Below are 24576 nucleotides of genomic sequence, written 5' to 3'. Positions count from 1 at the left end.
AAAGAGCCAACCCTAATGACATTTAGCCTAGTAAAAATGATTTTAGGTATCTAAGCTCCAGAACTGTAAGAGAAGAAATTTGTGTTGTTTTAATTCATGGCAACTTACTACAACGGCAATAGGAAATGAATGCAAGTTGCCTTTAAATCATTTAGGAGATGTCAGGAAAGCAGTCCGAGCTGCTTACCTGGAGGTAAGAGAGAGAGCTGGGTTTGAGATATAAATTTGAGTGTCATATTCACATGGGTAGCATCTGAAAGTTGTGGGAGGCCACAAACTCTTATGAGGAGAATGACAGCATCACCTGCTTGCGGTGCCTTTCACCAAGGTACTTCTCTGAAACATTATTAAACATTTAAACTGTCCTGGCATCATATCAAGCAATTCATATGCATTGTCATTTCATCCTCACTACTTTATGAGGTAGACTTATTTTTTCTCCTACTTACAGAAAAAGAAAAATTCAGTTTAAGGAGATTGGTTATTTATCCAGGATCAGACCGTACATGATAGCGGCAACACTGACCCCATTTTTCATGCCCTGGCCCTATGGTCCTGTAACAGGGCGGTCCCCAGGAAAGGGGGAAGATTCCAGGTTTCCTGCCCCACCCAAAAGAAGGGTGGAGTTGAGCAGGGAGAGAAGAAGCTGCAGAGACTGAGGAAGGAAGGAAGCAAGATGGAGCCAGAAGACCTGGAGGAGGCACTTGGAGCCAAGAGACACGTGAAGAAACTGCACTTGCCTTTTGGTTGTGGACTGGGTGACACAGATGTGGGTGAGAGATCTGTGGGGAGGTGACAATGGAGGTTTTTGTCTTGATTTTGATTGTTTCCTCCCAGACTTGTCTGGTTTTTCTGATCCTTTTCTGTGGGTCCCACTGGAAGATGCTTTAGACTTGGGGCTGGCTTTGGGGCCTTGCTCTGGGCGAATCCTGCTTGGGTGGACTTTTACCCATGAGGGGACGGGTTCTTGACTTAGAAACTGTATTCTTTGCCTTTCCTGTATTGTTTCCTAGTTGTATTAAAGTTCCTTCCCATTAAAGTCTCATATGAGCAAGCAGGCTTGGGGCTCTGGGGTGCCCCTCTGCCAGCCCTGTAACAGTCCTAGTAACAGCAGCACTGACTTGATGTAGGGCTTTGTTAGGTCTAATCAACCGGACTCTCAATTTTAACAAAACTAGTACTTCAAGTACGAGAAGAACTAGATTCTGTCCAGTCTCCAAAGCGGCTCCCACCCACACAGGTGTTCACTAAGACACTGGCTCAGGGTTCTAGAAACACTGTTTTTCACCACTGCATGTCCGCTCAGGCCTTTCTCTACCCGGAGCCAATACTCCCTTGCAGGTGTCCCGAGTAATCGCCGCTAGGACTCAGGCGCTTTTAGCTACTGTAGCTACTGTAACTCCTGGATCCCAATTCTGTCTCCTCCACTAGCACGTGGACGTCTCTGCAGCAAAACACAATTCTTTTCCGCCCAGGTGATGCAAGACCTGACAAAACCAACACTAGAGCGGATGCACAGCAACTATTTGAACACAAGCACCAAACGTAACTTAACTTGTCGCCGTAGAGACAGGCGCAGGCGCAGCGGGAAGCTGTCAGGCCCGGGGGTGCGGCGCGCGACGGCAGCACCTTGAGCGGGAGGTTTAAACCCCCAACTCCCGCCTCCGGCTGACTCATCTGCGGGGCGCATGCGCAGGGCTCCCGGGCACCACCTCAAAGGGCCAATCCGCATGCGCGGGGACCCTGGCACCGCCTCAGAGGGCTTCTCCGCATGCGCGGGGCTCCGGGCACCGCCTCAGAGGGCCAATCCGCATGCGCGGGGACCCTGGCACCGCCTCAGGGGGCTTCTCCGCATGCGCGGGATGCCGGAAGCGGACCGGGTTAGTTAAAAGCGCGCAGCGCTGCCGCAATGGCGGCGCTCGGATTCCCGACGAGTGGTGGCAGTTGGTTTTCGGCTTTGGCGCTCGGGGTGACTCTCTTCAAATGCCTTCTCATCCCTACCTAGTAAGGGACCCGCACGGCCTGAGGCTAGGCAGGGAAGCCCCGCGATCTGTGAGGGCGGGAGAGCGCGTAGACGGCGCAGGGCGTGAGGAGCAAGGGGGAGCTTGAGGTCCGGTCGCCCTGCGCTCAACGGCCCCTCCCGGGCCGCTGGGCCCTGACCCGAGAGGCGACCTCAGCTTCAGGTGACTTGACTGAGGCCTGGCGCCCTCGGGCTTTAATGTTACTGAGCCTCTTGGTCCTCATCCTTAGTACGCAGGTTAAGAACACCTACCTGCACCTCGCTCAGCCGGTCGTCGCCCGGCTCTCGCCATCGCGGAGATGCGGTGATGAGAGCAGCGTTGCTCGGCCATTGGAGGTGGGGGCTGACTGACAAACACGAAAGTTTCAGATTGTGATAAGAGCTATAAGAAAGTGGGGCTGCAGGGCAAGGTATCGCTCCTTTTCGGAGGTGATGTTTAAGTGAATGCGGAGGGTGGAGAAAAAAAGACGCCAAGGTGAAAAGCAGTTTCAACGTGGGGGGAAATATGTACGAAGGCCCGTGGTAGGAAAGAACTCACTATTCCAGAAACAAAGTGGCCAATGTGGTTAAAGAGCAGTAAGGGAGAAGTGCCACAGGATGAAGTAGGCAGTGGCCAGGTCACACAAGTTCCCACCAGTGTGTGAAAATGGGCGGCAGGGCCCAAGCCAGTATCTGTGAGGGGAATAGCAAGCAGTCTTGGGGGTCAGGGCAGGCCTCTGAGGAACTGACTTAGAATTAGATCCCTGAAGACACACCTAGTATCCATCTTTTGGTGACATAGGTATGCTTTTCTATTGAATGCGTACTAGCAATGGAATTGCTACAGCATCAGATCAATTTGAATTGTGGTTTTGAGGAATTTTAGGAAATTCAAGTGACATTGTTAGGAGATTGAAGGTCTCTAGGAATCAGGAAGGAGTCCAAGTTTGTATACCAGTGATTTGGGAATCATCATGGACACCAGTGTGCGCTGTTAATTTAACCCTTGAACCACCACGGGTTCTTGTCCAACGAAGCCAGACTTTAGATAAGTAAGCAGAGAGAAACAAACCTTGTTTAAGAAAGTAAAGTTTATTTAAAGGAAAAAAGTAAGGACTCCCAAGAACGCTGTACTTGGGAAGGGCAAGGAAGCCATTGTGGGCCCCGAGTCAAGGGGTATTTAAATACCCCGTGTCTAGGGGTATTTAAACCTTTTTTTTTTCTCTTAGAGTTTGCCTCCCCTCTCTCCAGTTTTACTGTTTTTGTTTAGTCCTCCAGGACTTTCTGACCTCATCTCTGGAGTGTATTTTACTTAGCGCTTCTTAGAATTTATTGTCCTTACCTCAAAAGCCTTTTTAACTCTCCCGAAGTCCCTGCCTGTTCTATCCGTGTAGCTACCTACTTAACCCTAACTTACTCTGGGACTCATGGCACAGTCTAGTGGAAACAGCAAGTGTTCAGAGCAGAGTACATTGCCGAAAAAAAGGACCATGAATTGAACGTGGAGGTCATCGGCATTTTCTTGACTATTGAAATGGAAAGCAACGAAAGAGATACACAAGGGGTTGACCCAGAGACTCAGGAGAGACTTGTCACTGTGGAAAGACTAAAATATTGGAAAGTATAAGTCAGGTTTCGCTGTGGAACTCATTGTTAACTTTGATGAGCTGTTAATTCGCTAAGACTATATTGAGCACATCTATGGATCAGATGCTATTAATGTAGAAGGGCGGTCCAGCAGTGGACAAAACAAAAAAAAAAAATCTAAAAAAGGAGAAGGGTACAGAATATGCCACCCTAAAATAGGCTTCTTTGGCATAAAAATTCTTTGGGGCTGCTTATTTTGAGGCACAAGAGATTCTTTTAAGAACAGAATAGAAGTTACTCTTCAGTAAGGGAAATTTACATTAAAGAGGGGTCTGTACCGGAAAGAGCAATGGCCAGTGATAACTTTTTCACCTAAGAGATGTATCTGCCTGCCAGGGCAACCTTTATCAGATATTTCCTCTTCTGAATGGCCTTTCACATCTTTGAAGCCCTACACCCCTATATCTTTCCTTAGTTTAGAATGTTATTTCAACCTCAAACATCTGGTTGCCCCTTTGAGTCTCCTATCTTTCTTACCTCTCTTGGGACTCTCATACATGTTACATGATTAAAAAAAAAAAAGAGGGAAATTGTCCTCCCCTACAAGGGATGTGCTTGGGTGTATTTATATATATAGTCAGGGGGAAGACAGTAAATGGGGAAAATTTGGAAACTTGGGAAAGTTAGAGCAGAGGCCTTTACTGTCTGGGAAATGTGTACTCATCCTTGACGATCCGACTTGTGTATGAGACCTTTTCTAGATAAAGAATCTTCATTATATTTAAGAACAAAAGTACCTCACCTTAAGCAAGAGTCTAAAGGCCTCCCTTAAGGAAAAGTGTAGGTTTTGGTCAGCCCTTTAGATAATGCCAGACCCTTTTCACATGATTGTAGGTCCTCAACGTTTTCAGGACGTTTGGCCTCCAGATAAGTGAGGTATTTCAGACTTATATAATGCCTGTTTTTGTCTTTAGGATAGTTTCTGTGACTGCATGAGGGTGTCAGTCCACTTCAGAGCATAATTATAGACATGTGAAATGAAATTAATAAATGTTACAAAATCTCATTTTATTCATCTAATCGTTTTGAATAGCCATTCCACAGATTTTGAAGTACACCGAAACTGGCTTGCTATCACTCACAGTTTGCCAATATCCCAGTGGTACTATGAGGTAAGTTTTAATTTTCACCTTTGTGAGTTTTTTTTTTTCTTAAGGTGATGTGAAATCATATATTTTCCATGTGATATAGGTCTAATTAATCTTTACAAAAAATAGCATACTTTCCTCATTTTTGTCTTCTAACACTACTAAATCCTTTTACTTCAAAGTGAGTTTCATGGCCCTCCCTGGTGGCCTAGGGGTAAGTCTCAGTGCAATTACTTCTCTGGCTTGAGTTTGATCCCTAGCCAGGGAACTAACCCACATATGGTGCAGCATCTGTCTTGCCCGCTGCTCTCCTCAGAAGGGTATTTCAGTAAAATTTGCCTTTTCTGCTCCGCACTCTGTCTCTGGTGAATCCTCTCACCTCCCCCTGACCCCAGTTCTTCTACATATGCATTACCAGTTAAATGTTATTTATGGCCTACATACCAACAGTTTGGGCAGGGGTACCTACGTTGACTTTCAGCTCCGCCACTTCCCATGTAAGTGACCATGAACAAACTGCTTGACCTCTCAAAGCCTCACTTTCCCCAATTATTAAATGATAATAAATAATTATTAGGATGAAGGCCTCCCTGGTGGCTCAGGGGTTAAAGTCTCAGCCCTGTCAGGCCTCCCTGGTGGCACAAGGGGTTAAGACAAAACCTACTAAGCATTTGAAGCTATCTGAAGCCAACTGCAGCACGAGTTCAATCCCCAGCCAGGGAGCTACCCACATGGCACATCACACCTCTCCTGACTTGCCTGCTGCTCCTCTCAGCAGTGTATTTCAGTCAATCTGCCTGTTCTGTTCCCCACTCTGTCTCTGGTAAATCCTCTCACCCGCCACACCTCTCACCCGCCACACAAATCTTTAAAAAAAAGTCTCAGCACTATCAAGCTATCACTAGCTACTGCGGCATGCGGCATGAGATTGATCCCCAGCCAGGGAGTGGCAGACCTCTCCTGTCTCGTCTGCTGCTCTCCTCAGCAGTGTATTTCAATAGACCCACCTTTTCTGCTCCCCACTCTGTCTCTGGTGAATCTTCTCACCTCCACCAAACCTCTGGCCTATACCCCACTTCTTGTATGCATAAATAAAAAAAATTTTTTTTAAATTATTATTAGAAAAAAAATTATTAGGATGAAATCAGTATGTATGTACAGCACTTAGCATAGTACTTGGAACAAAAGTGTTCTCTAAACATGATTAAGGGTTATTAATCATTAGCATTGTTAATATAGTGACTCTTAGCCTGTAAATGAAAAGTCGCCTGTCTTGCTGTTTCCTCCTTTGTGACCATTCCTTCTTAGTCTCCTTTGACAACTCTTCTTCACCTGCACACCCTTTAAGAAACTGGTACTCGAGGGTTCTCTTTGTGGTCCATTTCTGTTTTAATTTTATAATTCCTTCTAGGTATTCTCTCATTTTACACCTATAACTTTCACTACTATGTTATTTTGGGATGCCTAAAGCTATATTTAGACCAGAGATATCTCCCTTGTTAGTTTATCTTAGGAGAAGTTTATATGAAAGAGATCCTAATAATGGTATACATGCTTCTTTGTTCTTCCTGCCCTGCTCAACAGTAACAACAAAAAACAATAAGAAGCAGAGCGCAGTGGTAGATGACGCTTGACTATATGTGAGTGGAGGCTCACAGCAGGAGACAAGGCTGAGAAGCACATGCAGCTAAATAGCTAAGTCTGGGAAGGTCTTTCTGCCTGGCTGCAGAGAGGGCATCTATGAGTAGTGGATTGCTTTGTAGGACTCTCCTTAGCTGTGACTTCTATCTTAACCTTCTGCTCTCACCTCATATTAAACCAACTATTTGGGAAAGATGCCAAAAGGACACATAATAAATTTTGGTGGAATGACCACAATTGTTTTGAACTTTCATATGTAGAGATTGGATGTTTCTATATTTGAAGAAATAGCTCTGTGGTGGTAACTTCCTGAGCTAATGGACTTGGAGTCAGGAGACCCAGATTTGAGACCTACCTCTCCCACTTATTAGTTTAGTGACACAACTGTTCACTTGGGAGGAAGTATTAGCTAATAACTTCACTGAAGAGGGCCCCAGATGGAAATCCATGAGATCAAGAGGGACTTCTGGGCCAACCTTTGGAAGTCTTTGTGGAGTGAAGGCAATATGATAGAGCCTCTGAGTGGTGTGAGATTAGGGACAGCGAAGGAAGGGCACGTACACCTTGTTTTGGAAAAATGACCATCTTTCATGCAGTGCCTGCCCCTCCTCTCAGTTTTTCTAATGCTTCCTGTTCTTCATTTTTTTAAAAAGCATATCAATAAGTAAGTAAAATAAGGTAGAAAAATCTTAAACTTCCAATAAAATACACAGCTCTTTAAGGGCAGAGTGAGTCTGAGATAGAAGTTAACTGGAAACTGCTATTGTTAATAGAGTCTACCCTGATATTTAGGTTCATGGAATTACATGGAACACTAATTTCTAAACTTTTAAAAAATATCTATACTCTAACAAGGAAACATTTTTGAGCTTTTACTACTTACTGTGTCTTTATTTATAAATTATAAAGGTGCTGCTCTATTAATATAAAATTTAAAAGAATGAGATCAAAAAATTGAATTTTTAATCTTCTCTGTAGTTCAGTGGGCTTATCTTGTTTATATCCCACATTAGCAACTTGGGATTAGAGAAGAAACTTTTCAAAAAGGAGTACTTAATGAGTAGGTCCATAGCCTGAGTACACTAGACAGAGAATAGGCCTCAAATCTGAAACTTCTGCATTTTATACCTGCAGGGGGAGTAAACAGGCTATTTATGGGAACCTAAAATTGCCAGTCATTGATATCAGGAACAAAGAGCTAACAAGTGATTTATCTGAGAGTTTCTTGCCTCATTTTATACCACAGAGAGACCCTAAATAGTAGGTTCCATGGGCACCTGGGTAATAGTGAATTCTAAGTACATTTCAGAAGGAGAGGAGTTTTCCATTGAAAAGGACAACAGAGTAGAAAATTATTACTAACTCGACTCTTCTAGGTCAAAGTTCTAGGCTTAGTTTTAAGGACATCTTATTGGGGATAGTTATAAATTTTCAAATAAAAAGAAGTAGTATTTATTGATACTTAGTCTGTATCTGGTTCAGTGCTATACGTGTAGTATTGTGTGTAATTTTTAATATAGTAAACCATGAGGTGTAGGTACTGAGACTTAGAGAATTTGATCAAAATATAATCTCTTCAAATTTATATATTTTTTCATATGATTTGTATTTTCATTTACTCATTAGTGACTATTCATTTGTTTAATGATTATTTAATAATTAATTATTTAATAATTAATACCTACCAAATGCTCAGGGTACAAAAATGACAGAATAGTTTCTGCTTTCAAGGATATCATGATCTAGTGAAACAAGAAATGAGTAGCATTTGTGTAGCATTGTGATATTTATAATTACATTTCTTTTATCCCATTTAATATTCATAATACATTTTGCAAATAGGGAAATTGAGTCTCTGAGACAGAACTTAAACCCAAGCTGGTCAATCATTTATTAAACTCTAGTCCCCTATTTATATTTAGATGAGTAGAACCATGTCCTAACCAAGTTTATTATAGGTTTCAGATTAATTTCCTCTGTAGTATAGTTGGTTCTATTTAAGGAAGTTGAAGACCGTATTAGATAACTTATATGTTATTATGTTTTTAACTCAGTTTTACATAGAAATTGCTCTATATTCCTAATATATATAAAATGTATTTTAGGTGTGGTTTTATTCATATACTCTTTAAAGACCAGAGGATGAAATTTTTACAATCTTTGCCACCCTCTGTTTATTCAGTTAGTTAAAATAAGCTCTGTCTTCTACTTTTACCACAGGCAACTTCAGAGTGGACCTTGGATTACCCTCCCTTTTTCGCATGGTTTGAGTATGCCCTGTCCCAGGTTGCCAAATATTTTGATCAAGAAATGCTGGATGTCTATAATCTGAATTACTGCAGCTTACAGACCTTACTGTTCCAGAGATTTTCTGTCATCTTCACAGATGCACTCTTTGTATATGCTGTTCATGAGTAAGTCTGAGAATGTCATTTTGTGTGGAAGGCTTTGATGAATTAGTATGGTATTAACTAGTATTGATTTGTTCCTGATTGGAGGAAAACAAAGTTCATATAACTTACTATTTAGAGCAAAACTAATAACAATATGTTTGGAAGCTATAAAAGTATGATTATAACAATGATAGCAAAAAGGTAAGGGGTGAAAATGGAAGTATTCTGTTGAAATATGTGAAGTAATATGAAATGGTAAAATGTAATATCAGTATAAACTGTAACAAGTTAATCATAACTTTAGAAGCCAAAAGTAAACCATGGGGAAATAAAAGAAAACAAAATTGTATAGGTAAAAAGCAAATGGTAGAAATAACACTTAATATTAAACATTTTAATTAGTGTAAAAGATGACAGGAAAATTGAAAAAGGAATACAAAATGGATGGAAAAATGGAAAATAAGTAATAACATGATAGATTTAAATGTAAACTTATCAATAATTATATACATTAAATGTAAAAGTTCTAAACACTTGATTACAGAGACAGTTTGAATAAATAAAAATCCAAAATTCAAATTAAAAAAAATGCTACAACAGTCCAAAACTGTGTCATTGTGTTTTAAAATGCACAGTGATCAGTTACAGTCTAGCTGAATCTTGTGGAAGAACATGGGAATAAAATGGGGCTACATGGCAGAGGTATTCATAAGAGATTGTGAATGTTGTGAAAAGTAGCCCAAGTAGAGTTCCCGGAACATTTCTCTTATCCCAAAATGACTCCATTTGCTATTCTTTCCTCCCTAGCAGACCACCAAAGACTTCTGTAGTCTACCATATTCTTTGGGATGTACACACATATAAGTGAGCACAAATACACTTGTGCACACGTATGCCACCAGTGGAGTTTCTGTTCTAGTAAACTCAAGTGCTTTTATTATTTTTTTTTTTTAATAGAGGCATGTTTTATTTATTTATTTATTTGTTTGTTTGCTTGTTTATACATGCACTGGGTACAGTCAGAAGCACGGGAGGGTGAGAGAATTCACCAGAGCCAGAGCGAGGAGCAGAGCAGGCAGAAGCGAAGTACACTGCTGAGGGGAGCAGCGGGCAGCAGGAGAGGTCTGTGCCATGTGGGACCCTCCTCTGGTGGCCGGGGAGCAGCCCGGGATTGAACTGGCACTGCAGAGGCCGCGGGCAGCTTTGCAACCCAGCGCTCAACCGCTGCGCCACCGGGGAGGCCCTCAAGTGCTTTTAATTATTCTCTCTGGATTCTTTGCCTCATGAAGATTCTTCACAAATTTTAAATTATGTTCATATTTTTACATTTTACATCTTTTATTCATATATTACTTTTAGGTAGTTGAATGCATATATATATAGAAGGTCTCTCTCAGTGGCTTCCACGTAGAAAGTTCTCAGTTAATGTTGGTTTCTATTCTATCCTAATACTTAAGCCTGCTAGTGTGAATGTGACAGCACTAGCTAATAGCTAGTCAGTGACCCTTGTCACATATAAATGGAAAATTTCTGTTTGTGACACCCTCTATCCTGAACCCTTGTCCCATTCAGGAAAGAGTCCCCTGAGAATATTTTAACCCCCGCTCATTCTCATTGGGTAACTCCTGTTGGACACCCTAACTTTCAATCTGTCTATGACCTGTCACAAGTTGGAAGGGAAGGTAATTTGTAAAGGCATGCCTTACTTTTGGGTCCTTGGTGACTATTTTTTACTTTTAATTTCTTGAACTCAAAATATTTTAGTTCAAGCTCCCAGGGAAAGTATATACAGGCAGAAAGAGGCAATAAGATTCATTTCTATCCTCAATATAGTGGGAACAGTTAAATAAGGTATAAATTGTTAAATCTGTGTGCCAATTTTCAGAACAAGGCATTAGGTACAGATTATTTGCTTGATTTTCTCAATTACTCTGTAAGGTTACTATCTCTATCAGGAAACTGAGGCTCCATGTGAGAAAAGCAATTCACTTTTGTTACCCCCCTCACTTTAATTACATCTTTATTGGTCTATTAATTGTTTTAAATTTGTTTTTAGAATTTGACAATATTCAAATGAAACACATTTTAAAATCTTGTCAAAGTTTTGGAAAACAGAAAAGCGTATACACAAAGTAGAATGAGCCACACTCCTCCACCTCTAGCTGTCATTATCAACTTTTTTGTGCATATTATTTCAGCCCCTTTTCTGTCTCTGCATATAACTTCTATGAAATACAACTGGAATCATACCTATTATTACTTCTATCTTGGCCTTTAAACTGTGTACATTTTTACAAAGGGTTTTTAAAATTATTTGGAGCTACAACTATTCCTAGTTTGTCTAGCATGAGGGCATATAATTTAGAGTGTTATTTTGTTCTGGTCTGCATTTTTTACTCTTAGTGACTGAAATAGTGTATGCCCTCCCAATTTTCAGAATACTTACTTTCCAGTTGTTGGTAACCATTTTTTTATTTTTAGTTTTATTAATTGAAAACTTTGTTTCAAGTCAGCAGAGCTAATAAAGAGACATAGAACTGAACCTTGGATCTTTGTTTCTGTCACTACCCTTTTAAGGTGTCAAGAATGTCAAATTTATAGGTAGTGGTTAATAAAGTGTATCAATATGCTCAGGAAATTTTGTTACATTCTAATGAAGATCAAAGTTATTTCTGATTTTTTCCTGATGTTTCAATGTAGGTGCTGTAAATGCATTGATGGAAAAAAAGCAGGTAAAGATCTTACAGAGAAGCCCAAGTTTATTCTATCGGTTTTACTGCTGTGGAACTTCGGGTTATTAATTGTGGACCGTATCCTTGACATTTTTTGTACTAATATATGCTAAGTATAAGATTAGTTCTTTTTTATAATGATTGTGAAATATGTGGTTATTTTAAATGGGTGTGTGGTGAATTAGTGGGTTTTCAAACTGTGGTCGGTCTCTGTCCAACTTTACCAGACTCTGGTTTTTAGAATACTTTGTCATGAAAATTTGGTAGCAATATGTAAAAACCAGTTAAACTACCAGTAAGCAATATGCTGGGATTTGTTAGCTGTCTTCAGATTAATCTAATACATATATTTCAAATAACTTTCGAACGCATTCTAAATACCTTTAATGGAAACAGCATAATCACAGTGTTGCTTATGGGAACAGGTAGGCCTTCTTGCTTTTCTGTCATCTTGGCTTACCACATATTAATCAGCAAAACTTAAATCCAGAGGATCTGAATGTAACTAAAATCCTTGAGGTAGAAGCATAATATTTTACAATTTTCATAAAAGTAGCTATATGTGAGGGAAACACCCAGACTTTAGTTTAAACCTGATGTGGAATGAAATCTTAGTTATGTGGCCGAGTTCGCTTTAGTCCATGAGTAAATTGCCATCTCTGAGCTCTAACTCCCTCCCAGGTTCAGCATTAGGCTTAATAAGATAATAAATGGACTATAAGCAATGGAGTCCTGTGTGCTAGTGGCCTTTAGTAGCTGTAAAGAGCTTCCTTTCTCATCCCTAATTTTAAAAAACAAAACAAAAAACTTCTTGCCCTTCAGCTGCTGGGTCTTTAAGATTAAAAAAAAAGAGAGAGAGAGAGAAAGTTTCCTGGCTTTCTTCTTAAAATATCAATTTTTTTTACCCCCTATGATAATCTTTAGCATTACATACATTTTAGTTGAAGAATTTGTTTCAGAATTTTGTAGAAAACACATTTACAGAAGTTCGAACTAGTAGTGATATTTTATCTTTAACTTAACTGTTAAGAAGGCATTTGTAATTTTTATACTTGATCTGCTGGCACAGTTCATTGTAAATTTGTTATCCTCTACTCTTTCCTTGACATAAGTCCAGATATTCATTTCCAGTATAATGGCTTTTTATTTGGTTTAATGCTACTCTCCATTGCACGATTATTTCAGGTAAACACAAAATAGACCAATTTGATTTTCCCCCCTTAATTTTGGTTTTTAGCTTATAAAGTCATCAATATAGTGGGTGATGGGTAAGCGTTATAGCAACTGTTTTGAATAGCCAAGGACTATAGACATTTTTATTAAGTATTTCTCACAAATTCCATCTTTTCTTTTGATAATAATTTTCTTCATTTTACGTATGGGAAAATTATACTCCACAAGTTTTTCTGAGTTTGGCAGTTCTGAAATAAACTTGAGTGTCTATACTGGTTGAGCTAATTTCTTTAGGAATGGAATTTTCGGGAGTATTAACAATATGATAACTATGATGATGCACCTTTACCACCAGAATGTAGCATAGGGTAACAGAAAATATAGGATTTAGAATCAGAAGACCTCAACTGAAATCCTGTCTAACCCTGATAATCTGTGTGTCTCAGTCAGGAGTTATTCAAATGCATTGAGTGCTTCAGATCAGGTACATTATATATAATGTCTTATTTAGTAAACCTCACAACTACTCTGTAAGGTTGTTATATTTATTATCCTCCCTTTTAGAGGAAGAAATCAGAAGTTCAGTTTTCTGGGCCACTGAATCTCTGGGATTGGGGTTTGTTAATCTCCAGAGAATTTGCTACACTATCAGGTTTGGAAACCTCTAACTTAAGGCTAGTCATTTAACCCTCTCAAGCTCAAGTTTTCTCATCCTTAAAATGAGATTTACCCCTTCTTACATTTTTATTTCTAAAATGGGGCTTTACCTCACAGGAACTTTGAAAAGATCAAGTTTGATAATCTATTTTAAAATTCTTTGTCAATTATAATTGTCTGGATATAGTTTTTTCTTTTAATCACGTAGTACTTAAAACATAATTGATGTACAATGAATGATTCTTGGATAGTTTTTGAATAAACTAAAGCTTAGCCATAAAACCAGCTAGACCATCAGTGAATCCTAAATTATGAAACTGGTGAAGAACCAATGTAAGCATCCCGTTCTTTTTCCTTATCATTCCTAACTCATATTTTCTAGACTACACGGGATGAGACAGTGAGGGAAGGAACTTGGCCTTTCATGGCCCCTTTGGCAGTTCCCTTTGCTGAACCTCAGAGCATTAGCTCATTTGATCCTTCCAAAATCCCTGTGAGGTAGGTAGAATTCAGACTTCTTTAGTTATAGTCAACTTGGTTTTAGTCTGTTTTTACATCAGAATGCTTTTAGTTCTCCAAGGTAGTGTTTTAGGATCAATACTGTACTTTATGTCTTCAAGCTGATGGCTATATGTTACCTGATCTGTAAGATTTATAGGGTTCTTAACAAAAAAAGACTTAAATGATGCTTCTTTGGTAGTATAGCATCATATGTACTTCTTTAAATTCTCATTGTAACTGACCTTTAGTTCCTTAGAGGGACTTTGAAATTTATTACGATATTACATCCTGTATCTCATCATCAAGCTTAGTACCTAACAAATGGTTGTTGAAATAATGAATTAATGACCCATTAAACTCAATATAAAGCTCACTGGAATCACTTGCTTATATTTTTCTAATATTGCATGTAAACTATTTACCTGAATTTTTAAAACTTTTTGTCTTATCAGAAATCTTTTATCAGAAAATGTAAGCCATATACAAAAGTAGAGAAAATAGTCTAGTGAACGCCACACATGCAGAGGATTATTTTGAACCATTAGTTCACTTGATCCTTCCAAAATTCCCAGAGGTCATATTGCCCTCGCTAAGAATATCTTTTAAAATCTATGTTTTTAGTTGTAGTAAAATACACACAACATATAGCCTACCACATTAACCATCTTTAAGTACATGATACAGTAATGTTAAGTATAATCACAGTGTTGTGCAGCCAATCTCCAGTGCCCTTTTATTTTTAACAAACTTTATTTAAATAATTTTAAATTGATAGGAAATTAGCATGGTCAGTACAGAGAATTCCTATATCCCTCACCCATTTCCCCCTAATGTTACATCTTATGTAACTATGACGTTCATGAAAACTAAGAAAGCATCATTGGTACATTAAGATTTCACCAGCGTTTCCACTAATGTCCTTTTTTTTGTTCCAGGATTCAATCACGAACATTACATTATTGCATTGAGTTTACCCTAAAATTTAACATGATATTTCCCTTCTAAATTTTCTAGAAAAGACATGTGGAAGGAGCATTTCTTTTTGCTGTTCTCCTTCATTTCAAGCACATCTACCTCTATGTAGCACCAGCGTATGGTATTTATCTGTTGCGATCTTACTGTTTCACTGCAAATAAGCCAGGTAAGTTTTAGCAATCATGGCAAAACCTTTTTTTTTTAATTTTTTTTAATATTTTATTTTATATAATTCTTACATCATTTTTCATCTTTGTACAATGTATGCATTTTCATTTTGGTTATATTCCCCATACAATTGCAAACCCCCCTTATTTTGACTCTAGTTCTTCCTCTCCCCGCCATTCTCTAATCCCCCCCACCCCCACCCCCACCCCCAGTGTGGCTCTGGTTTATAGTTGCTTATTGGTTTTGATTATTACTTAATCATGGCAAAACCTTTATTTTATTTTTCTTTAGTTTTGTGCCTTAGGGAGAGGATATTATGCGATATAACAGACATCTCTCAGTTACTGATCCTGTAGTCCCTTTCCCCATTCTAACTTCCCTTTGCTCTTGCCACATCCACATCATAAAATTAGTGTACCATCATCAGGAGATACTCTCGTTTTAGCACATGGTATAAGTTGCGGCTTTCCATGCTCCTTGCTAATGATTATATTCCTTTTCTCTAGATGGATCTATTCGATGGAATAGTTTCAGCTTTCTTCGTCTTATTTCCCTGGGACTGATTGTTTTCCTAGTTTCTGCTCTTTCATTGGGTCCTTTCCTGGCCTTGGTAAGCCTTTTGTTTTTTATGAAATAATACAGGTTTTTTTGTTGTTAGAAAAAATAATAAAGCCAAGAATATATAAGCAAAACTCCTTATTTACTCCTCCCTTGTATGAGTCCCTAAAGATAAGATGATATTCTTTCATTTTTGTGTATATTCCAGTATATGTGTTTATATATGTGTATGTTCTACATATCTCACATACACAATCATTATTTTTTTAAAGATTTATTTATTTATGCATACAAGAGCTGGGGTACAGGCCAGAGGTGTGGGGGCTGTATTTCCTTGTATCTTGTCCCATTCAACAGATGAAGTTGGACGAAAAGAGGGTCTAAAGGGACCTCCCTGGAGGCTCAAGGGGTTAAGCACAGCACTATGAAGCAATCCACAGCCTCTGCAGCACGAGCTTAATCCCCACCGGCCAGGGAGCTACTCACATGGCACAGCAGACCTCTCTTGTCTCGCCCGCTGCTCCCCTCAGCAGTGTGTTTCAGTCAGTCTGCCTGTTCTGTTCCCCACTCTGTCTCTGGTGAATCCTCTCACCCCCAGCACCTCTGGCCTATATCCCAGTTCTTGTATGCATAAATAAATCTTTAAAAGAAAAAGGGGGGGGGTCTTTGAATTGCTGTGAATCTCACAATGGCTTACTTGTGAGAAGAAAGATTAGATCCCAGATCTACAACTTTCTGTGTTCTATGCCATAGACAGTTCCCTAGTTCTTTTCTTGAATTTGGAAAAGACTGATCACTGTTTAATTTCTTTTCAATAGAACCAGCTGCCTCAAGTCTTTTCCCGACTCTTCCCTTTCAAGAGGGGCCTCTGCCATGCATATTGGGCTCCAAACTTCTGGGCTTTGTACAACGTTTTGGACAAAGTGCTGTGTGTCATTGGTATGGTAGCAATCCTTCTTACTGACACTATGAATATTGAAAGGGCTAGTCACATTGAGAAATGGAAAAACCTGCTTTGTGTTTTGAATGAGACTGAACTGTTTGTTCTTCAGCCCTGCATTTAGCTTTCAGAGTGAATAGGGGACTGAGGCGTCAAAGTACACAGACTACATTCGTTGTAAAAGCTCATCGTGGTGAAGAGTTGTCAATTCTTTCCTGAGGAAAAACAAATTTAAAATGTAGACATTTTTAAAAGGTACTCTTGCCTTAAGTAAAACATTATTCAGTAGTTAACCTGATTTTTAAATTTAAAACTTAAATATGTGAGGAAGTAGGTAAATAAATGTGACTTTGGTATTAAACTAATTTTTTTTTAAAATGATAATCTTGCATGAGATGAGAAACCTAGGCAGTGTTTTTATTTTTTTTATTTATTTGTTTATTTATTTATTTATTTATTTTTTGTGGGACCCTCACCAGCGGCGGCCAGGAAACGAACCGGTGCAGCAGAGGCTGTGGGCAGCCTCGCAGCCCAGCACTCAACTGCTGCACCACCAGGGGAGGCCCGGCAGTGTTTTTAAATTTATACCTTGAGACGGTTCTGCTGAAAATAATTCACTTTGGGATAAATCATTGTCTCTCATTTGTAAATACAGCCTGGTTTAATGGGGAATGGCAGAGAAGGTTTAACAAACTTCTGTAATGGGTCAGATAATTTAGACTTTAAAAGCCGTCTAAAAGGAGGGTTTGGGAGGAGGCAGGTTTCAAACCTTTTAAAAATGTAAAAAGCATTCCTAGTTTCTGTACCATGCCAAGCCAGGTCACAGGCTGGGCTTGACCTTGGGCTGGTATTTGCTGATGGCTTGGTTTGGAGGTCCATCTGCATAAATTGCTACAGTGGGCAAGTCATTTGACCCCTCTAACCTTGCTCTCCTCACTGTAATAAAGTGATAATGGTACTTTACCTGTCCTATGCAGCATGTTATAAGAAACAAGTGCAGCAAAAAAGAACTTGCATGCTAGTCAGTAGCAGGGGCGTTGGAGTCAGACAGACCGGTGTTCAGTTCTGCTACCAGTTATTTGTGTGACTTTAAGCAAGTTAGTCTACCACTGTGTGCCTCAGAGGGCTAAAAGTAATGGCTGCAAAGCCTTTGGTAGATGCAACCTCTTAGTTTTCAATACATACTTGTAGGGAACTCTAAGTTGGTGTTATCCCATACCCACTGTGAATCCACACACAGTGTGGATGTGTTATTCTTAAAGAGTAATTTCTTAACATTTACATTTTTTTTAAAAATCTTTAAATAACCAGTGTGGTATGAGATACAAAGGTGACTTGCTTTGTCTGAGTTCGGAAACTGATTTACCTCACCTTGTATGGATGTCTCAAAGCTATCTGAACTGGAAAGGTAGGGGCAGATTAGGCAACTATATTTCAGGGAAATAATTATGAGCTCTAAGAGAGAATTAGGCTAAAGGGAAAAGGGAAAAGATGAATGAATAGAAAATATGTTTGATAGTCTATACCTTTCCCACATTTTATTGATTTTCAGCAGCATTAGACAGGACTATGCAATGCTCAGACTAGCCCTTGACTGTCCTGTTAGCTTGTTTGGGCTGGGGCTTGCCTCATCTGTCTCAGACTGGCTTCATTTAATACTTATTTCTTGAACTCCTGTATGCTGGGGATAAGAAATGAATACATAAACAGAATACAATACAATATGGAGAATGCTGAAGAGAGACATGTACTAGGTATAACTGGCCCACAAGAAAATCAGCTCCACTTCTTGATTTAGGGGTTTTCTCAGATGAGTGAATAAATTAGAAGTTAACTTCATAAAGTGAATGGGTCATTGTAAGGAAAGCCTGTTCAGAAGAACACAAATGTTGAGAGTGGTGTGTCAGTTCATTATGGTCAAGTCACTTTTAACCAAGTGGAGTAGATGAAGCCAAAGAGGTAAAAGGGAATAGTTTATGGAAGACACTCTATGTCCTACTTAGGACTATGGATTTCCCAGTAGGCATGAAGGTTTCAAAGCTGGGTGTGATATGGTCAGACATGCCTTTTAGAAAGCTCATCTTAGAGATGAGAGCAGATTGCTAATCACGTTGCCTGCCAGTAAAGTTCTTGCTAAGTTGCACAAATTCTTGGTGCTAGTGCAGACAGTTGCTTTACATGGATAATCTCAAGACCAGAGGCATTTTAGGTAAAACAGTCAGAAATGTGTTCATGAAATCTTGACCTTGAAGTAGCAATAAAATTTAATAGCTTTTTTTTTCCTCAAGGAGTTGATTGGTAAAATATAGTATGTCATTAATAAAAATTAAATAAACCGTATGCTTACTCTGTAGGTGTAGAATTGAAACTTCTTGATCCCAACAAGATTCCCAAGGCCTCAATGACAAGCGGTTTGGTTCAGCAGTTCCAGCACACGGTTCTTCCCTCAGTAACACCCTTGGCCACCCTCCTCTGCACTCTAATTGCCATCTTGGTAAGAACTCATTTATTGAGTCTCCCCTGTTCTTTTGTATGTCTGAGCAAATTTTAACTTTCACTATTTTCTAATTTTAATGTTCAAATTTTTCCTTTAAAGATTTTATTTATTTTGTGTGGAAGAACTAGGGTGCAGGCCAGAGGTGTGTGTGGGGAAGAGGGTTCAGAGGATTCACCAAAGACAGAGTGGGGAGCAGATAGGCAGATCTGTGAGATACGCAGCTGAGGGGAACAGCAGGCAAGAAGGAGAGGTCTGCTGTGCCATGTGGGTCAGCTCCCTGGCCAGGAATTGAACTCAGGCAGTCACAGTGGACTTTTGTGGTGGTAGTACTGAGATTTAACCCTTAGGCCCCCAAAGTTCAAGTTTTTCAGTTCCTGGCTATAATCCTGCTGCGGATTGAGTCACTTCTTAATTCTTAGGGTAACTTTGACTGTGATCTGGAAAGATTACTAGTAAGGCCTCTGTGAGAGAGACTCTTGCCATCTGTTCATGCTTGGATGAGGAGCAAAGAAAAGCCTAGGAGGGAGGGAGCGTGGACCACACTGTGGAGAAACAGGAAATGCTCTTAGGGACATCAGCTTTTTGTAGTTGCTTTCATCTTTAGCTGACTGGTGGAGTGTATAAATATGTTGTCTTGATGATGATGAGTTGAAAGGGTTAACAATGGCTTATTGTGCATCAGATAATCTATGAATCAGATGCTGTTAGAGGCTTCCAGTTGTTTTCATTTGTTAGTGATCATCAGATCCTCAATTTCATGATATAATTTTAGTAGCAGGCAATATAAACAACACAGTCCTATCTATGTTGACACTCAGCTTTAATTTGGTTTCTAAGTGACCAAACCTAACAAGACACCTGACTCGACTTAGCTGCATGGCAGGTACCACTGGGTCATTAAGCTTAGCTGGCCCACTTGTTCACACGTTCCAACAGAGGTAAAAACTTCTCTAAAGCCTCAGCTGCATTGGGATGCCATGGTTTTATTGTAAGTGGCAGTCCAGCCCACAAAGCTAGGTGTTCATTTATTAATCTGGTAAAATCTAGTTTATTATTAGCCCCAAAATATCTATAAACTTTTATACTCTAATAGGCTCAGCCACCATTAACTAGTTATGAAGGTGTAATTAAGGGCTTATTTTCTGGATTATTTATAGGTTACTATTAATTTTGATGAATCTATTCATTTTAATGAATTAATATAATTTCCAAATGCCTTTTTTTCCCGAGAAGTTGTTTCATGTTGGCTTTTGGCGGACTGTTGGCAAAGTGTTGAATTATGGAGACTCGCATAATGTCTGCTGTGTTTCAGCGGAGATGATGCCAATTATATTCACCTGAACAATGTTTCTGTGAAACCTATTTTAAATGATACTGAAGTTTTATCTTTGCCTATTGTTTCTAGCCCTCTGTTTTCTGTCTTTGGTTTAAACCCCAAGGGCCCAGAGGCTTTCTCCGATGTCTGATTCTTTGCGCCTTGAGCGCCTTCATGTTTGGGTGGCATGTCCATGAAAAAGCCATACTCCTGGCAATCCTCCCAATGAGGTAAGAGATAGTTTATTCTGTCAGCATCATGGCATATTTCACAATGATCCTGTTATTTCTATTTGATTTGTGCTATCTTGACATGTTCAGTGGGATGGACAAAGGCAAAGGTATAAAGGAACAGATTTATACCAGGATAGAACAGGCGTGCTCAACATGGGAGGTCTGTGCATGACTAAAGGTTCTGAGGTTACAAAATTTTGTGTATTGTGTATTGCTTCTGCGTTTTATTTTGAAAGGGATACTGTAGTGATTAAGAACCTTGATACCAGGTTCTGGATATTGAGTATGGAAAAAGTATGGGCTGTGGGATCATCGCAATTGTGGAAATAGCTTCCCATATTCTTGTTAAGTGTTGTTAGTCAAAGACTGAGTCCATTATGGAATAATACCTAATGTTTTCACAGCTCTTCAAAATTTCCACAACTGTTATTTTGGGGTTTTGTTTTATTTGTGCTCTCTGCTGCACCTCACTTCCTATTCTAAGTAATTAGAATAGTAGATATCCCATCTTAACATCTGTAGAAACTGGGGCTCAGAGAGTTTAAATGCCTTATCCAAAGTCACATAGCTAGTTAGGAGAGTTAGGACTTAACCCTGAATCTTAAGATGTTGAGTCTTAGGACCTTTTCACTGTGCCATTATAAAAAATAAAAATAAAAGGCACTTTAAATGCAGTGTTGTCCATTTTATGTATTATAATTGAAACCAAGTATGGTTAAATAAGTGGTAATAGAATTGACCTTTGTTCCTGAGATTTTTCTTGAATTCTGAGAGACCTCATTTAAGCTCTGAAAGAACGTTAAGCGAATTTGTCAAGTTGATATATGGCTGTCTGAGTTCATTTAGCAACTTGGAGTTTCCAAATTAAAAAATAGGACGAAACTTTTAATGCTGTTAGTTAAAATTCATACTGAACACCAGCAGGTACAGGGCCTTACGCAAGAGAAGAGCTACAAAGTTGGAAATGAAACCCTAAGTCCTGTTTCCAGGCTACAACCTCTAAGCAACTCTTAAAGTCAAAACATCCCGTTCTTTGTAGAAGGTAATTAGGGAAGCCACATTCTTGTGTGAATATTCCCTGAATCGGTGCAGTCATTCTACCACTTAAAATTTCCCACTAGAAAATTAGTATTACCAATTGATTTGGACTTGTAGCAAAGATCAGTATGTTATTTTATGTTTAAGCCAGTTCTGGAAATAATAGATACAGCTTATTTAAGGCATTTGTAAGTGTAAGTTTCAGTTGTTTTAAGGAATTATTATGAGAATTTTAATTTTTAGCCTTTTGTCTGTGGGAAAAGCAAGAGATGCTTCGATTTTCCTGATTCTGACCACAACAGGACATTATTCTCTCTTCCCTCTGCTCTTCACGGCACCAGGTAAATAGCTTCTCTTTAGAGAGATATATTTAACTGCCATGCCCTTTTCATCGGGCCTAGAAATCAATACTGTCTGATTTAAACAACCTTAAAACCTCTTGGAAGAAGCGAGCTTATCCATTCTCTTAAATATAACCTCCAATTTGTCCCTAATCCTCAGTGTGTTGAGATGGCACAAAAAATGCATAGTCAAGCTTAAAAGCATTACTAGACCTATATAGCTTTATCAGGGTGCTTAAGTATCATAAACTTTCTCTTATGGACCTTTTTTTTTGCTTTTTTAACAGAACTTCCCATTAAAATCTTACTCATGTTGCTATTTACCATCTATAGTATTTCCTCACTGAAGACTCTCTTCAGGTAATCAAAAGAAGTACCTTTAAAATTATATTTACTCTTGTGAAATATTTACTCCTAAATAGTCAAATAAACCTTTTAAACTTCATTTTTAAGTTATAATGATGGGAGGAGGGGAGTTATAATGATAGTATAACAACATTACAAGAAATTGGCAAATAGAGGGAGAAATTACCCATAATCTCATCACTAACATGGTGACATAGTTTGTTATGTTTTTAGTTTGGGGACTATTTGAGAAGGAACTACCAAAATCAAATTGAATATATAGATGAAAACTAAAAACTGGAAACTAAAGTACACATTATGAGTAAGGCCACATAAATACAAACATAGCTTAAAGATTTGTGAAAATTGTTGATACTGAATTAGGCTGGAATTTATTCTCTTCTCAGCTTCCATGTCACATTATTTGTATAATTTTTTTAAGCTTGCAATGGTTCATATTTAATTATGGCCATAAGATTTCATCTACTTAATTTTATTAAAACTCAATTATGACCATGTGACCCAGCAGTTCTACTCTTAGGTGCGTGCTCAGAAGAGGTGAAAACAAATACTCAGACAGATGCTTGTACGCAAATAGTCATTGCTGCTTTATCCACGATAGCCAAAATGTAGAAGTAACACAAGTGTCCACCAACACATGAATGGATAAACAAAATACAGCACATGCTTATGATGGAATTATTCAGCCAGAAAAAATAAAGTTCTGATACATGCTACAGAAGATACGAACCTTGAAAAATTAGACTAAGTGAAATAAGCCAGGCACAAAGGGATCGCTACAAGAGCAAATTCTTAGAGAACGAAAGTAGATTAGAGGTTATGGGCAAGGGGTGGGGCTAGCCTGGGGTTATTATTGCTTAATGTTTACAGAAATTCTCTCTGGGGTGTTCAGAATGTTTTGAAAGTACATAGTGGTTATCTCTGTGTGACATTGTCGGTATACCAAATGATACTGAATCAAACACATGAAAATAACAAGTTTTATGGTGTTTTACCAAAAAAACCCAAAAACACATTTCAAAGACCCTGAATTACATGTTGTCTACCATAATCTTAGTCCAGTATTCGCAGCATCCAGCCCCCTTTCCTTTTCCAAATGCAGAGCTAATGTTGAGCTTCAGCTGCCGGACAACTCAGGTAGATGGTGGGTGAATTGGGACGACTGAGAGACTGTAATGGTTTAGAGTTAGCATTTCTTTCCTAAATGTGACATTTAATACACTCTTTTGACTCTGGCTTTGGCTGCACTTCACATCAAGACAGTGCAGGTGGAAAGCGTTAGCTGAGACATGTTTGCTACACCAGAATGACTCATCTAAAATCAGACTTTGTTTTTTCTTCAGAAAAGAAAAACCTCTTTTTAATTGGATGGAAACTTTCTACCTCCTTGGCCTGGGGCCTCTGGAAGCCTTCTGTGAATTTGTATTCCCTTTCACCTCGTGGAAACTGAAGTACCCCTTTATCCCTTTGTTATTGACCTCAGTGTATTGTGCAGTGGGCATCACATATGCTTGGTTCAGACTGTATGTTTCAGCATTGACTGACCCACCTGTCGGCAAGACAAAGAAGCAATGAATAAAGGAACCACTTGGGTGTATTCCAAGCAATTATTTCATGGGAAATTAATCAGAACTTGAAGAAAGTTGCTGGTGGCATGAGCCATTCATTTCAGTAGGTCTGTTGGGGGACCATTCTTCCTGACTTGGCCTCGCCCACCCTAGCAACCTGATTATCACCATGGTGAGAAGCCACTTGGCCTCCATAAGCTGTGAAGCACATCTGAAACAAATCTCGCCTTTCCCTGTTAAAATTGAGATCATTCAGACTGCTGCGCTTGCTCAAGGCAGGCAGGGATTCCGAGCAACAACATATTATTTGTAGCCTGTAGCCTGTGATAATCTTGTGCTAAGAAAAACATAAATAAAATGCCATTTTGTATTTCTGCACAGAAGTATTTTGGATCATTACCAGCTTCTCCATTTTCCTGTTGGCATGCACACAGATGGTGTACTGTCCTCATTCTGTACACCTTGTTCCAGGAGATTTTTTTTTTTTTTCACCAAATTATACAATGACAATACTAACTAAGCCAGAGGAATATTTAATGAACTGGTTTGGCCTTACAGCAGAGACTGTAGACCACATCTACTCTTATATTGAATTAAGGAAAATTTGTACAGTTTATTTATTCTAACATCAAAATACTGTGATTTTGATAAGACTGCCACTTCTCAAACTTTCCTCAGGTGAACAAACTTCAGTGGGTTTTGGTCTTGTAGTCTCCCTTCCTTAAGAGTACTCCATAGATGCTTTT

The 24576-nt window shown here is 39.0% G+C and overlaps 1 protein-coding gene across 1 annotated transcript; it reads left to right on the top strand.

Annotated features, from left to right (window-relative positions):
• Positions 1-1850: 1850 nt before the first annotated feature.
• ALG8 (ALG8 alpha-1,3-glucosyltransferase) lies at positions 1851-23852 on the top strand. Its single transcript, XM_037523038.1, has 13 exons — positions 1851-2004; positions 4680-4758; positions 8596-8789; positions 11469-11578; positions 12618-12685; positions 14846-14972; positions 15481-15584; positions 16351-16471; positions 18827-18966; positions 20375-20514; positions 21799-21896; positions 22184-22256; positions 23606-23852. Exons 1-13 carry the CDS (start codon positions 1910-1912, stop codon positions 23835-23837), a joined length of 1581 nt encoding a protein of 526 aa, XP_037378935.1. The 5' UTR covers positions 1851-1909; the 3' UTR covers positions 23838-23852.
• Positions 23853-24576: the final 724 nt, after the last annotated feature.

Source organism: Talpa occidentalis, unplaced genomic scaffold (genome assembly GCF_014898055.3).
Source record: "Talpa occidentalis isolate TD23 unplaced genomic scaffold, MPIMG_talOcc4v2.1 talOcc4.3, whole genome shotgun sequence".
In the NCBI taxonomy this organism is placed as follows: Eukaryota; Metazoa; Chordata; class Mammalia; order Eulipotyphla; family Talpidae; genus Talpa; species Talpa occidentalis.
This window is presented reverse-complemented; position numbering and strand designations above follow the sequence as displayed.

Coding starts and splice junctions, on each gene's coding strand:
- ALG8 (XM_037523038.1), top strand. CDS start 1,910: ATGGCGGCGCTCGGATTCCCGACGAGTGGTGGCAGTTGGTTTTCGGCT. Junction 14,973..15,480: donor TTTCACTGCAAATAAGCCAG/GTAAGTTTTAGC, acceptor CCTTTTCTCTAG/ATGGATCTATTCGATGGAAT. Junction 22,257..23,605: donor TCACTGAAGACTCTCTTCAG/GTAATCAAAAGA, acceptor TTTTTTCTTCAG/AAAAGAAAAACCTCTTTTTA.